Raw genomic sequence first — 12,907 nt, 5'->3', positions numbered from 1 at the left:
AGTTTCTAATTACCAGGTCACCCTGCTAATATTGTCATTTCCAGCCAGTGGGTGTGAAACCATGGCAACGCCACATTTGCTTCCAAGTTTCTCCAGGAATAAAATTTGCCTTTTAATCACAGAAAAATGACTGGGCGGCTCCCCGCTCCCCCCCCCCTGCCCGAGCTGCTCGGCGCTGCTGGAATTCGTTCTTGGGGCTTTTCAAAGGTGTTTCCAGGGGGGAGATTTGGGAAGCTTCGCTTGGAGCTGTGGCGAAGATGAGGGACAAACCTGGGAGGCTCCACGAGGTTCGGATCCCAAAGCTTCCCTAAATGTAATTATGGGATTGTTTGGGTGGGAAAGGACCTTAAATCCCATCCATTCCCACCTTCCCCATCCCAGGTTGCTCCTGGGACACTCCCAGGGATGGGACAGCCCCAGTTTTTCTGGGAATTCTTTTCCAGAGCCTCCCCACCCTCGCAGTAAAACTCCGTGTTTTCTTTTTTAGGATGATTTTTATCTTTAAAAGTTGTGAGCGAGCTGCTAAAAGAGGGAGCAGAGGGTGTCAGACATCCCGAGCTCCAGGGATGTCCTGGTCACCCCGGCTCAGCTGGGACTGACCACTGGGATGGTGACTCCAGCTGATGGAATTCACCTCCCAAACTGGGAAAAAACCCACGGAGAATCAGGAAGCAACGGGGCTGGTGAGGTGGGTGCATCCCGCGCTCTGTGTTTGTCATTCCTGAGGCATCTCTGGTAGTTTGGGGCTTCAAAAATCCACATTTTCCTCTCCCCCAGCTGCTAAATCCAAGGTGTGCTTTGTCTCCTTGGTGAAAAACTTGCTTGGGGTGAGCCTGAAAAGCTCCCGAGCTGCTGGAGCTGATTTGCAGCTCCCAAGGGCCGGGCTGGCAGTCCCGTGGGACCCCTGGTGAAATCTGCTCCGGGATCGGGAGAAATTCAGGTCAGCCCTGAGCTGAAAGCGCCCCTGGGACCTTCCCTGGCTCTGCTCGGGACCTTCCCCGGTTTCCAGGGCAGTTTCTCACTCTCCAAAAGTGAAACTCCCACTCCAAGTGAGTCAGACGAGAGCTGGAATCCCATTTTAAGGTGATTTTCCAGCTGACAGGAGCAGGTTAATTGTAAACTGTCTACTGAAGCTTTAAAACTCCTGTCCAGCCTTATTATTAGCAGCTGAAAATTTATGGAGCGAGACTCTGCGTGGTGATAGCTGGGCTCTGCCCAGACGAGGTGTGTAATTAATCCCCACGCTGGCAGCAGGAAAATCAGATGTAAAACTGTATTTTTTTTTCTTATTTATTTATTTATTTATTATTTTCTGACACATCTGGGAGGGAACAGAATCTCTGTCCTACCTGTGCTGGGCTGGGGGACCACGTCAGAGCTGTCACCTCGGGGACTCGGGGTTAAATCCTTCCCAGCTGTGGGAAACTCTGGTGTGGGGGCTCATCAGTCCCTGAATTTGGGATTTTGGGTGGTGGGTCTGGACCTTGTGGGGTGCAGATCCACATGAGGATTTCCCCCTGAAATTAGGATTTTAGGTGATGGATCTGAACACTGCAGGGTGCAGATCGCCAAGGGTTTTTTCCCCTAAAATTGAGATTTTGTGTGTTGGATATGGACTCTGCAGGGTGCAGATCTCCAGGGGCATTTTCCCCTGAAATTGGCATTTTGGGTGGTGGGTCTGGACTGTGCAGGGTCCAAATCCTCATGGGATTTTCCCCTGAAGTTGGGATTTTGGGTGGTGGATATGGACTCTGCAGGGTGCAGATCCCCAAGGGGTTTTTCCCCTAAAATTGGGGTATTGGATAGTGGATCCTGGGAATTTTGGGCTCTGTGGAATGCTTGGTGTGGGGGGATGACCCATTCCTGCTCCGGAGGGGTTCGTTCTTCACTGGAGGGGTTTGGGGGAGCCTTTTCCTCCCCTCCCATTGTTGCTGTCGGGCTCGATGGGTGACAGCTGGGGGTGGCGGAGGGGACAGCAGTGTCCCTGTGTCCTGCAGCCCTGCACCGAGCTATCCCAATCCCATCTGCATCCTCATTCCCAGCCGCACAGGGGTGGGAGGTGCTAGAGGAGCTTCAGGTCTTACTTTTGGTGTTTTTTATTTTGTCCTCTCTCATTCCTGGCCACCGTTTGCGCCCCGTCTCTAAGTTCTCCTCTCTCCCCACTTTCCCCATCTTTGCAGCACGGAACCCAAGCAATGAACCAGATTTTGTAGAGAAATAGGATTTGGGTTTGTTCCCACCCTCTCCCGGGTGGCTGTAATTCCCTGCCGGGATCCCGAGGGAATCAAACCCCAAATGTGGGGAAACTCCGCTGCTTTCGCTTTTCCTGCTGGAAGCGGCCCCGGGAAGGGCAGAGGGAGCGCCCAGCGCATCCCAAGCCCCGCATCCCGGGCCCCGCATCCCGGGCTCCGCATCCCGGGCCCCGCATCCCGGGCTCCGCATCCCGAGCCCCTCATCCCGGGCTCCGCATCCCGAGCCCCGCATCCTGAGCCCCGCATCCCGGGCCCCGCATCCCGGGCTCCCCATCCCGGGCTCCGCATCCCGGGCTCCGCATCCCGGGCTCCGCATCCCGGGCCCCGCACGGCTCCTGCGCTCTTCTCTCCGGGACACAGCCCCGGCTCCCAGGCGGTGTCAGCACCCACAGCTGGCTGAAAGAAATGCAAAACTTGCAGCTCCCAAAGGGAGCAGCCACCCCCGAGCCCGGCGAAGCGGGATGTCCCGGCCGCGGGGCTGCTTGGAAACGTTCTCCCTTTTATTTGTTTTTATCAGCGCTCATGAAAACTGGTGGGAAAACCCGGCGCTGCACAAGGGAGGGAAGCCTCGCTCTGCCCATCCCCATCCCGACTTTCTGCAGGAATTTTGGGGGGGTTCTGCCGGTGTCCCCCGCCCCGGGGCCCTGCAGCGCATCCGTCCCCGCCGCGCTCGGACCTGCCCTGCAGCATTGCCGGAGTTCCCTGCGCTCTGCGCTCCCCTCCACCCTCCTCCTGCTTTCCAGCCGGGCGGATTTCCAGCCTTTTTCCCCACCCCGAGTGCTCGGAGCTGCGCCGTGTCCAGCTCGGCTTTGTCCAGGGGAGCCCCAAAATCTTCCGAGGAGCAGAGCCGGAATGGCAGGGCCGGGCTGGGGCTGGAGCTTTGCTCTTTTGGGGGTTTTGTGAGGAAGAAATCCCAGGGATGCTTCTGCTAGGAAGGTGGAGCCGGCTCTGGAAAAGGGGACAGGGGGAGCTGAGCGCGGTAGGGTGGGGACAGAAGTGTCCCAGGAATCCCGGTGGGATCTGCCCTGTCCCTCCTGTTCCAGAGCCCTGCGGGGCCAGGCGATGTCTGTCCTAATTCTTGGCCCTTTTCCAGCCCATCCCACCCACTCGAGCATTTTCTGCTGTGTGGAATTTCTCGTGGCCCCACTGGAGCTCCTTCCTCACCCTAAAAGCAGGAGCTGTGTTTTGTTCTTTTATCCCAAAAAGCAGCCAGGCCAAATTTGCAGCGGGCAAAGTCCGAGTGGGGCAGGGGCAAATGCTGAGGAGAAGAAATATCCGGGATCAAAGAGTTCCCACATGGCACAGCAGAGTGACACTGACCCCAATTAGTGCTCAGAGTTAATGAATCCCTTCGCTGCTTGGCTGAAGTGTAAAATGCTTCGCAGAGGTGTGCAGGGTTTGTGGTGTGGCCGGGAGTTCTGGGGCTGCAGGATGGGATCAGAGGGAGTTTTCCAGCCAGGAAAAGATTCCAGGGGGGATAAAATTTCCACCTGACTGCTGGCACTGGGCCCTCAGTGGGGCAGGTCGGAGCAGGGACAGCAGAGCCAGCGGGATTTGGGGACAGCTGGAGCTCAGGGTCCCCTTTGGGGTCACACCCTGACCTGGCCATCCCCAATCCCATTTATTCCCTGGCTCTGCTTTTCCAAGTGCCCCACAGCAACCCCCCGTGCCAGCTGCAGCCCCAGGGGGAATTTGGGACACGTTGGGACACTTTGCAGAAGTTTTCCCAGCTGGAATCTTGCAGGGTGGCCTGCACAGATTTGTGTCCCCATCGAGCTCTGAGGTGACAGCAGCAGGGGGGAGGTGACAAAGCCCGGCAGGGCAGGGCTGCAGCAGGGACAGATTTGGGATGGGTTTGGCTGGAAAATCCAAGTTGGCTGAGCCAAGGGGGTGATTCCTCCCCGGGGAGGGACAGGGGACATGGATCCCCGAGGATGACACAGGTCCTGCTTGGCTGGCTGGAGAATTGGGGTTTTTGGGAGGATTGCAGCAGTTTGGAAAGGGTGACCTCAAAGCCCAAACCCTCGGGGTCACTCCTTTCTCCTCAGCATCCCCAAAATCCAGCAGAGAGCCCAGGGGAGAGCAGAGCCAGCAGGATTTGGGGACAGCTGGAGCTCAGGGGTCCCTTTGGGGCCACACCCTGACCTGGCCAGTCTGGATTTGTCCATCCCCAATCCCATTTATTCCCTGGCTCTGCTTTTTCTGGGATGGCTGTGCTTGGCAAAAGGAGGGGGACACCCCAACCCTCATCCATGAGCCCAAACCCATCCAGCATTCCGTGTTCCCTGGAGGCTGAGAAAAAACCCTGATAAAAAACCCTGATAAAAAACCCCTGATAATAAATCCCACACCCGGGGCAGGTGGAACTTTTGATACAATGTATATTTATTGCAAACAATAATATACAAAAAAAAAACCCAACAAAACAAAACAAAAAAGGTAAGTTTCACAAAGAGAAGGATCTTGTAACCAAAACCAAACCGAACTTAACTAAAGACAAAATATGATTTAAAGGACAGGTCTTTTAAGTTACAGAAATACTTTAAAAAGATCTGCTTTTTATACAGAAATAGAAAGATGCCATATTATAAGAGTGCTTTAAGATTTTTTTTTCTCCTACTGAATCCCTAAAAAAAAAAAAAGTTAACAAATATATCATTTTTTTTTTTAAATAAAAAAAAGTCTGCTGTCTTTTTTAAAAAGCAATCCTTAACTGTTCAGCCACAGCTTCACCAAAATCAGTGTTCCCCCCACCTCTCCCAGGCAGTTTTTGGGGGGGTTGAAGGCTAAAACGGTGCCACCCCTGCAGCAGGGCTGGGGTGTGGGGCTCGTCCTTGCACGAGCTCGTGTGTCCCAGAGAGCTGAGGCAGGAAACAAGGCAAATGATTCAGTGATCCGCTACATTTGCAATCTTTAGTTTGTACAAATCTCATTTCTCTTTTTTTTTTTTTTCTTCCAGTTTCTCCTCGAAGGCAAAAGAAAAAAAAAAATAAAACCTCAAACAAAACAAAAAGGAAGAGCACAAAGTTTGTACAAACCCAGGACACAGATTCCAAAAAGAATAATAATAATAATAATAATAACAACAACCAAAAGGAATTAAAGAGATAAATAAAGGACTGGTTACAGTTTCAGACCATAATTTAACAGGCACGGTCACCCTTCCAAATAATGCTCCCAACTAATGCAACGCTTCTGAAACCACTTGGAGGGGAGATTAAAACAACAAAACCCAAGGGAAATGGTGATTAAAAGCTGCTCTTCTCCCCAAATAAATAATTTAAAGGATCTGTGGGGGCTCCCGGGCAGAGGGGAGCCCCTGGCTGGGTTTGGCACCCTGGGGTGGGCAGGGGGTGCCCGGAGGGGTCGGGCTCAGCCCCAGCCCGGGGCCAGTGATTATCACGGGGCTGCTTAAGGCTTCCAGCAGCATTTGGGGGCTGCTCTATGGAGTTTTAATCTTTTTTTTCCTCTTTTTTTGTTTTTCTTTTAAGGCTCAAGGTAATTAAAAAATAAAGTGAAGTTCTCCTCCTGGCTGGTTTTGCTACGAGTTAGAAAAATAAAGCCTCTCCCATGCTGGTGCCTGCCCCGGAGCTGGGTTCCCAGGGCAGAGCACGCTGGTTTAGTTTCATTTTTAGAGCAAAAAAAGACACTTCTCTATACAAAAATACCTCTGCAAGAAAACCTAGGGCTGCTCCACTAAGTGTCATTTTTTTTTTTTTAGCTGTTGGAAAAATAAGAGCATTTGAAAAAAATCTCTAAAAAATAGGTATAAATCCCCTCAAATTGGTAACGAATCATACACAGTACATACTAAAAATATTTAAAATAGAGAATATTCCTCACAGAGGACTCTGAGTTTTCTCTTTTACCCCCCCTTTTTTTTTCTTCTTTTTGTTTTTTTTATTTTTTTGTCTTGCTTTTAATTACTGCTAAAAAAACCAAAAAATCATTACAAAAGTCCAGAGAAGGAGCCAGCTGGGCGGGTTGGGTGGAAATCTCCTCTCCACGCTGGAAGAAGCAGAGTTCAAGTCCAGTCCTTGGCAAGTCTGTCCCAAATTTCGGGGCCGGGAGCAGGTCCTGGAGGATGCTGTAGTGCAGAAGGCTCGAGGCGCTCTCTCCTCCCCGCCAGCTTCCACTGTGAGCGTCTTTTGAATTCTCATTTCAATTTCAAACACCGAACCAGTCCGAGCCAACTCGTCGTTCGCGCTCTGCTGATTTTTTTTCTTTTTTTCACTAATTTTTTCGTCACTTTCCTGCCCTTTTTTTATTATTTTTTTTAATTTTTTTTTTTTTAAATTTTTTTGTCACGCCCTCCTCCCTCTTAGGGCCGGGTGAGCTGCGTGTAGACGGGCTGCTCCCAGTGCTGCGGGCTGTGGGTCTGGGGGATGGAGGGCACCCCCGCCGTGTCGGCGATGGGGGTGTACATGGGGCGCTGCGTGGGGCTCATGTAGCTGAAGGTGGAGTAGAGCCCGCTGCCCTGCCCGGCGTGGCTGTAGTAGGAGCCCGAGGAGCCCTGGTGCTCGCCGTACTCGTACTGCGCGCGGCTGATGCTGGGGTAGGACGAGCCGTAGTGCTGCAGGTTGAAGGAGCTGTAGCTCACCTGCTGCTGCTGCTGCTGCTGCGGGGAGTGCTGCTGCTGCTCGCTGTAGTGGCTGGGGCTCAGCTGCTCCGTCTTGATGTGCGTCCTTTGCTGCTGCTGCTGCTGCTGCTGGCCCTGCTCGGCGCTCAGCGCTGGCGGCTGCTGCTTGGACATCCAGACTCCGGCCGGCGTGCCCGCGGCGCCGCTGATGCCGTAGCTGCCCGTGTAGCTGACCTGGCCGGGGTGCCCGTTGGGTGGCAGGTACTGGTCGAACTCGTTGACGTCGAAGGTCTCGATGTTGGAGATGACGTCGCTGCTCAGCTCGCCGATGTCCACGTCGCGGAAGTCGATGTGCGGCGGCTGCCGGCCGCCCTCGCCCAGCGCCCGGCCCTCCCGCTTCAGGTCCTGCTTGCCCGGCTGCGGGTCCGTCTTGGGCGTGGTGGGCGGCGTGGGGGGCCCCTGGGACTGGCCTGGGGGAGGAAGGAGAGGGGTGAAGGTGTGGCAGCGGTGGCCGGGGCACACGCGCCTCCAGGTGTCCCAGCGGGCTTTAAAAGGCGTGGGTTTGCGTTTCCCACGGGCAAAACACGGGGACGTGGCCGCAGTGGCACGCTGGGGTGAGATCCGTGTGCCCAGGCTCTGGGCGCAGCTCGCGGGTACTTCTCCCCCTTCTCACTCCCTTCCTGGCTCTCTGCTTTCCCTCCCCTCGCCCAACCCCAACTTCAGCCCGGTTTGGGCTGCGGCTTCGGCAGCCGCGCCGTGCCCCCCGCAGGCTCCGCGGGTACCTACCCGAGTGCTCCCCGGGCGAGTGCACCTCGCTGATGCTGGAGGAGGACTGCGGCGAGTCTGCCTGCAGCGCCTTGAAGATGGCGTTAGGGGAGATGTGGGTCTGCTCCGCGCCCTCCTCCTGCTCCGCCTGCCCGTTCTTCACCGACTTCCTCCGCCGGGGCTGGTACTTGTAGTCGGGGTGGTCCTTCTTGTGCTGCACCCGCAGCCGCTCGGCCTCCTCCACGAACGGGCGCTTCTCGCTCTCGTTCAGCAGCCTGGGGGGACACGGGGGGCGCGGGGTCACTCGTGGCTCAGGGGGGCGCCGGGCAGTGACACCGGTGCCGATCCCTCCCTCGCATCCCCCCAAGAGCGATGCACAGCCCCCCACAACTTGAACCCCCTGCCCGGGACACTCGCTGGCTGTCACCCCTTTGTCCCCGGCACTCCGCGGTTGCCACCCTCTTGTCGCCCAGATCCCTTCGGTACCAGAGCAGAGCTGCAGCGGGGTCCAGCCCTCCCCACGCTGTGGGCACATCCCGCTGTCCCCGGGCGCTTTGGGGACATCCCAGCGTGCCAGGGCCAGCTTTCCTCGCCGAGTCACCGCTGTAGGGTCCCCCGGCCCCCGCGCAGTCCCCGAGGACGCGGTGGCCCAGGTGACTCACTTGCCTCGTGTTTTCCTCCCTTCCCCGCCTTATTCTGGCACTCGGAGGCCACCCGGCCCTGCGCCACTCACCGCCGCCTCCCTCCCTCCCTCCCTCCCTCCCCGCATCGCCCCGCGCTCCCTCCGGCCCGGCCCGAGCTGATGCAATCCCCAAAATCCATCATTTCCTCCGCACCGGCAGCGCAAACAAACAGCGGCCGGGGCAGCCCGGGGGGCTCCGCACCGTCCGCCCGCTCCGGGAACAGAAACCACTTCCAACGCCACAAGGCGAACGACTTTCCCTACTTTCCCCCGCTCCTATTCTGGCTTCTCCCCGACCTAAACAAGTTTTGCACCCCGCAGAAGTTTTCCAGCGCGTTTTCCACATCCTCTCCCCGGGCGCAGCGCGCTGCGCATCCCCCGCTCCCCGCGGGCATCCCGGCCCCGCACTCACCTCCAGAGCTTGCCCAGGGTCTTGCTGAGCTCGGCGTTGTGCAGGTGCGGGTACTGGTCCGCCAGCTTCCTGCGGGCCGCCTGCGCCCACACCATGAAGGCGTTCATGGGTCTCTTGACGTGCGGCTTGTTCTTGCTGGAGCCGTTCACCCGCACCGGCATCGGCACCAGGGTCCAGTCGTAGCCCTTCAGCACCTGGCTCACCGCCTCCCGGATGCACACCGGGAACTTGTCCTCGTCGTTCTCCTTCTTCAGGTCCGGGTCCCCCTTGGGGAAGGTGTTCTCTTGGGGTCTGGTGTTCTCCGTGTCCGAGCCGGATCCAGAGGGGCAGGGGGACCCGGCGGAGTCATCCGACATGGTGGGGCTGGGGGCGTCGGAGATACATTTGTCCTGTTCTTCTGTCATTTTCATGAAAGGGTCGAGGAGATTCATGCGAGAAAGTGGCCGAGGGGGGAACGAGGGGGCGAAAAAAAAAAAATTAATAATCGAAAATATAAAAAAGTTAGGCGCTAAGGGGCAGGGACGGGTTAAAAAAAAGTAAAAACTCGGAGAAACAAAGTCTCCACCGGCGGCGGAGAGGAGGGAGAAGAACAGCGAGAAGTTCGCAAAAAGAAAAAAACAACAAACCAAAAACTTTTTATTACTTCTCCTCAGCACAAAAACGCCAAAAAAAAAAAAAAAATTAACGAAAAGTAAGAAGACCAAAAAACTCCGAAGCGAGGACAGGGAGAAGCTTTGGCGAGGCGGGGAGCAGGAGGAGCGCAGGACGGGGCGCGGGGCGAGCGGCCGGGGCAGAGTCGGGCGCGGCGGCCCCGCCGGTCTCCAGCGCGGCTCTGCGCCCGCCGCGCGCCGCGCGCACAAATACCCGGCGCGGGGCCGCGCGCCGCCCGCGCCGCCCAATCACCGCGCGGCCCGCGGGGGCCGCTCCGCCCCCATTGGCTGAGCCGCGCGGGAGGGGGCGGGGCCGCGCGGCGCGGGGGGCGCGGCCCGGCCGGGGCGGGACGGGACGGGCGGCGGCGGCGGCGGCGACAGCGGCGGCGGCGGCGGCGACAGCGGCGACAGCGGCGACAGCGGCCGGCGGCGCCCCGCGGCTCCCCGCGGGCGGCCGAGGGACTCCCCGCCGATGGGCCCGGCGGGGCCGCTGCGGCCGCGCTGGCGGCGGGCGGGACGCGCGGAGCGGAGCGCGCCGGGGCCGCGGGCGCTGCGCGGCTCCGTCCCGAGGGGGCGCCAGAGGCTCAGGAACGGCGCGCGGGGGGCGGCGGGGCCGGGCCGGGCCGGGCGCGCCCCCGGGACCGCGGGCACCGAGCGGGGCCGGCCCCGGGGGCTGCGGCCCCGGGCACCCCAAAGTCGCCGCTGCGCTTTCGCTTCTTCTCCTTTTAAAACTTTTTACTTTTTTTTTTTTCTTTATTCTTTTTGCTTTTTGGATGGGGTGTCCGGCGCGTCCCTCCGCCCACCCCGTGCTGCGACATCCGCGCGTTCCCCGTTTATTCCTCTTTTTATGGTTATTCCCCATCCCGCTGGCCCCGGCGCGGCTTTCCCTGCGCCGGATCGGGCTGCTGGACCATCATCCCCGTTCCCCATCGCGGTCCCGCATCCCGGTTCTTCATCCTGATCCCTCATCCTAATCCCAGATCCCGGTTCCCCCCATCTCGGTTCCTCATCCCAGTTCCTCATCCCTGTCCCGCATCCCGATCCCGCATCCCGGTGCCGCATCCTGGTTCCCCATCCCGGTTCCCGATCCCGGTCCCGCATCCCGGCCTGGAGCCGTGCCCGGGGAAGGAGCGGCCTCTTCCCTCCCCCTCTCCACAAAAATAAAAGTTTGGCCGAGTTGATCAGTGTCTGAACGCAGAGCGGCCCGGGGTTATCTGTGGGTAACTGCGGCTCTTTCCCTTCACAGAAACATCCCGGGCTTTACCGGAGTCCCGTTTGCAGCCGGAGCGGCTCCCGGAGCGGCTCCGAACGAACCCGGGGCTGGCACTGCGATCCCCATCCCGGTGGGCGAGAAAGGTCCTGGATTTTCAGGCTCCAGGAGAAGGGGATTTGGTGGGAGCTGCCCAAAAAGCTGCACCCCTTCCCAACCTCCTTCCTTGTGCTCTCAGCGCCTTTCGGGGGCAGAAACCTCCGAGCTCCGCTCCTTTCCCAAAGCCGGAGCCCAGAATTTTTCAGTGCAACTCGAGCGTTAAAGTTGGGGCTTTCTGGAAGCCGCTTTCATTTGCTGCTTTCATTTGCAGCCTTTGTGCGGCCGGACAATCCTGGGGGCAGCGGCCGCCTCCGTGCCCTGTCGCGATTGTCGTCGTCACCCTGACCACGGGGGTTTCAAGGTATTGGAAAGGGCATGTGAAAAAATAATAATAAAAAAAGAATAAAAAAGAAATATATATAAAATGTAAAGAAAAGGAAAAGGCAGTGGGGAAGGAGCTGGGAATAAACGCACTCAAAACCCTCTCCTTGGTTGTTTTAGTTTTCCCTGAGGTTCTGGTGATGATTTTGGGTTGGTTTTCACTTTTTTTTTTTTTTTTTTTTTTTTGCACTTGCAAACTTTTTTGGGAAGTAGTTTTGCTCTGGGTGAGTTTAAAGGTAAGTGGCTGTGCTCTGCTCCAGAGCCTTTGTCTGCAGGAACAGGGGCACTGCGAGCACAGCGGGGCTTTTCTCCAGGGGAATTTGGGGCTTTTTTATTCCTGAAACACCGAGGACTCTTCCCAGAGTTGTATTTCTTTCCTTTGCTAAATATCCAATATTCCAGGAGAAGGCCGCTGAATTTTGCGTTGTTGTTTGGGGCGAAAAAGGTAAACTTTCAGCAAATATTACAGGTGATAATTTGGATTGTTTTCCCTGGGTAATCTCAGCTCTTAGGGTGGTGCATGCTGGAGTTTAGCTCCCCAAATCTCATTTAGTAAATATATTTTGTCGCAGAACATCCAAGCGAACGCAGGCAGGAGATTGTTCTGATCTCAGAACAAAATCTGAACAAAATGTACCTGGAGAGGAGCAAAACCCGGTGACAACGGATTGTCCCCTGACCCTGCTGCTGATTGGCAGAAACAACAGCGGGACAATTCGGGAGGGTCATGGATTGAGTGGAAAGGATCAGAATTAGGACATTTTTCATCCTGCAAATCCATCTGCTGGAAGGGGCTCTGCCTTCCCTGCTCGGCTGCTCGGAGCGAGGCGAGGGGCTTGACAAGTTTGAACAATAAACAAAAGCGAAAGGGGAAGGAGCTCTGCAGTTATTGTGTGTGATTTGATAATTTCTGGCTTATTATTTTTAATTATTGCTCGATGGACTATTTGGACAAGGTGGACAAGCTGATTAATCACAGCCGGGTGCAAGCTGCCTCTGAAAGCTGCTGCTGCTGCTGCTTTCCCGTCAGGATGGAAGTTTTCCTTTCCTTTTTTTCTGGAATTAACATTGTTTTATCCAGCTCAGGGCAGGTTTTTAGTGAGGATTAAAGCCCCCGTTTGATGGGCTTTTCCTGCTCCTTGTGCTAAATCAAATCCCTGTTTTTTAGGGAATAACCTTTCCAAGTGTTAGTGCAGGGAGTGGAGGAGACGGGAATTTTGGGAGCGGAGGGAACAGACCCGGAGGGTGGATTTGGGGAGGTTTTTCTGTCCATATTTAAAATATGGTTGTGCTTCAGATGAGTTGTGCTTCAGAAGCTGTTTTGTGGATTTTTGGGGGAGCCCCTTTGATGCTGGGGAGGTTCAGGCTCTGCTCTGAGCCCTGGGATTTGGGATTGGTGTTGGGAAGGTTCAGGCTCTGATCTGATTCCCGGGATTTGGGGTTGGTGTTGGGAAGGTTCAGGATTTGGGATTGGTATTGGGAAGGTTCAGGATTTGGGGTTGCTGCTGGGAAGGTTCTGCTCCAATCCCTGGGATTTGGGGCTGGGGTTGGGAAGGTTTGAACTCTACTCCAAGCCCCAGGATTTGGGGTTGGTCTTGGGGAGGTTCAGGATTTGGGGTTGGGGTTGGGAAGGCTCAGGATTTGGGGTTGGGAAGGTTCAGGATTTGGGGTTGTTGTTGGGAAGGTTCAGGATTTGGGGTTGCTGTTGGGAAGGTTCAGGGTTTGGGGTTGGGAAGGCTCAGGATTTGGAATTGGGATTGAGAAGGTTCAGGATTTGGGGTTGGGGCTGGGAAGGGTCAGGATTTGGGGTTGGGATTGGGAAGGTTCAGGATTTGGGGTTGGGATTGGGAAGGTTCAGGATTTGGGGTTGGGAAGGT

The 12,907-nt window shown here is 56.3% G+C and overlaps 1 protein-coding gene and 2 long non-coding RNA genes across 3 annotated transcripts; 2 read left to right on the top strand and 1 right to left on the bottom strand.

The window, feature by feature from the left end:
• Positions 1-475: 475 nt before the first annotated feature.
• On the top strand, positions 476-5,371 carry LOC144247233 (uncharacterized). The gene is made up of 2 exons (XR_013340956.1): positions 476-688; positions 5,212-5,371. It is a non-coding gene; the product is annotated as an uncharacterized LOC144247233 (long non-coding RNA).
• SOX9 (SRY-box transcription factor 9) lies at positions 4,616-9,511 on the bottom strand. Its single transcript, XM_021551621.3, has 3 exons — positions 8,691-9,511; positions 7,618-7,871; positions 4,616-7,301 (listed from the first exon to the last, which is right to left on the bottom strand). Exons 1-3 carry the CDS (start codon positions 9,119-9,121, stop codon positions 6,574-6,576), a joined length of 1,413 nt encoding a protein of 470 aa, XP_021407296.2. The 5' UTR covers positions 9,122-9,511; the 3' UTR covers positions 4,616-6,573.
• On the top strand, positions 7,140-11,133 carry LOC144247232 (uncharacterized). The gene is made up of 2 exons (XR_013340955.1): positions 7,140-7,233; positions 10,587-11,133. It is a non-coding gene; the product is annotated as an uncharacterized LOC144247232 (long non-coding RNA).
• Positions 11,134-12,907: the final 1,774 nt, after the last annotated feature.

Source organism: Lonchura striata, chromosome 19 (assembly GCF_046129695.1).
Source record: "Lonchura striata isolate bLonStr1 chromosome 19, bLonStr1.mat, whole genome shotgun sequence".
Classification (NCBI taxonomy): domain Eukaryota; kingdom Metazoa; phylum Chordata; class Aves; order Passeriformes; family Estrildidae; genus Lonchura; species Lonchura striata.
This window is presented reverse-complemented; position numbering and strand designations above follow the sequence as displayed.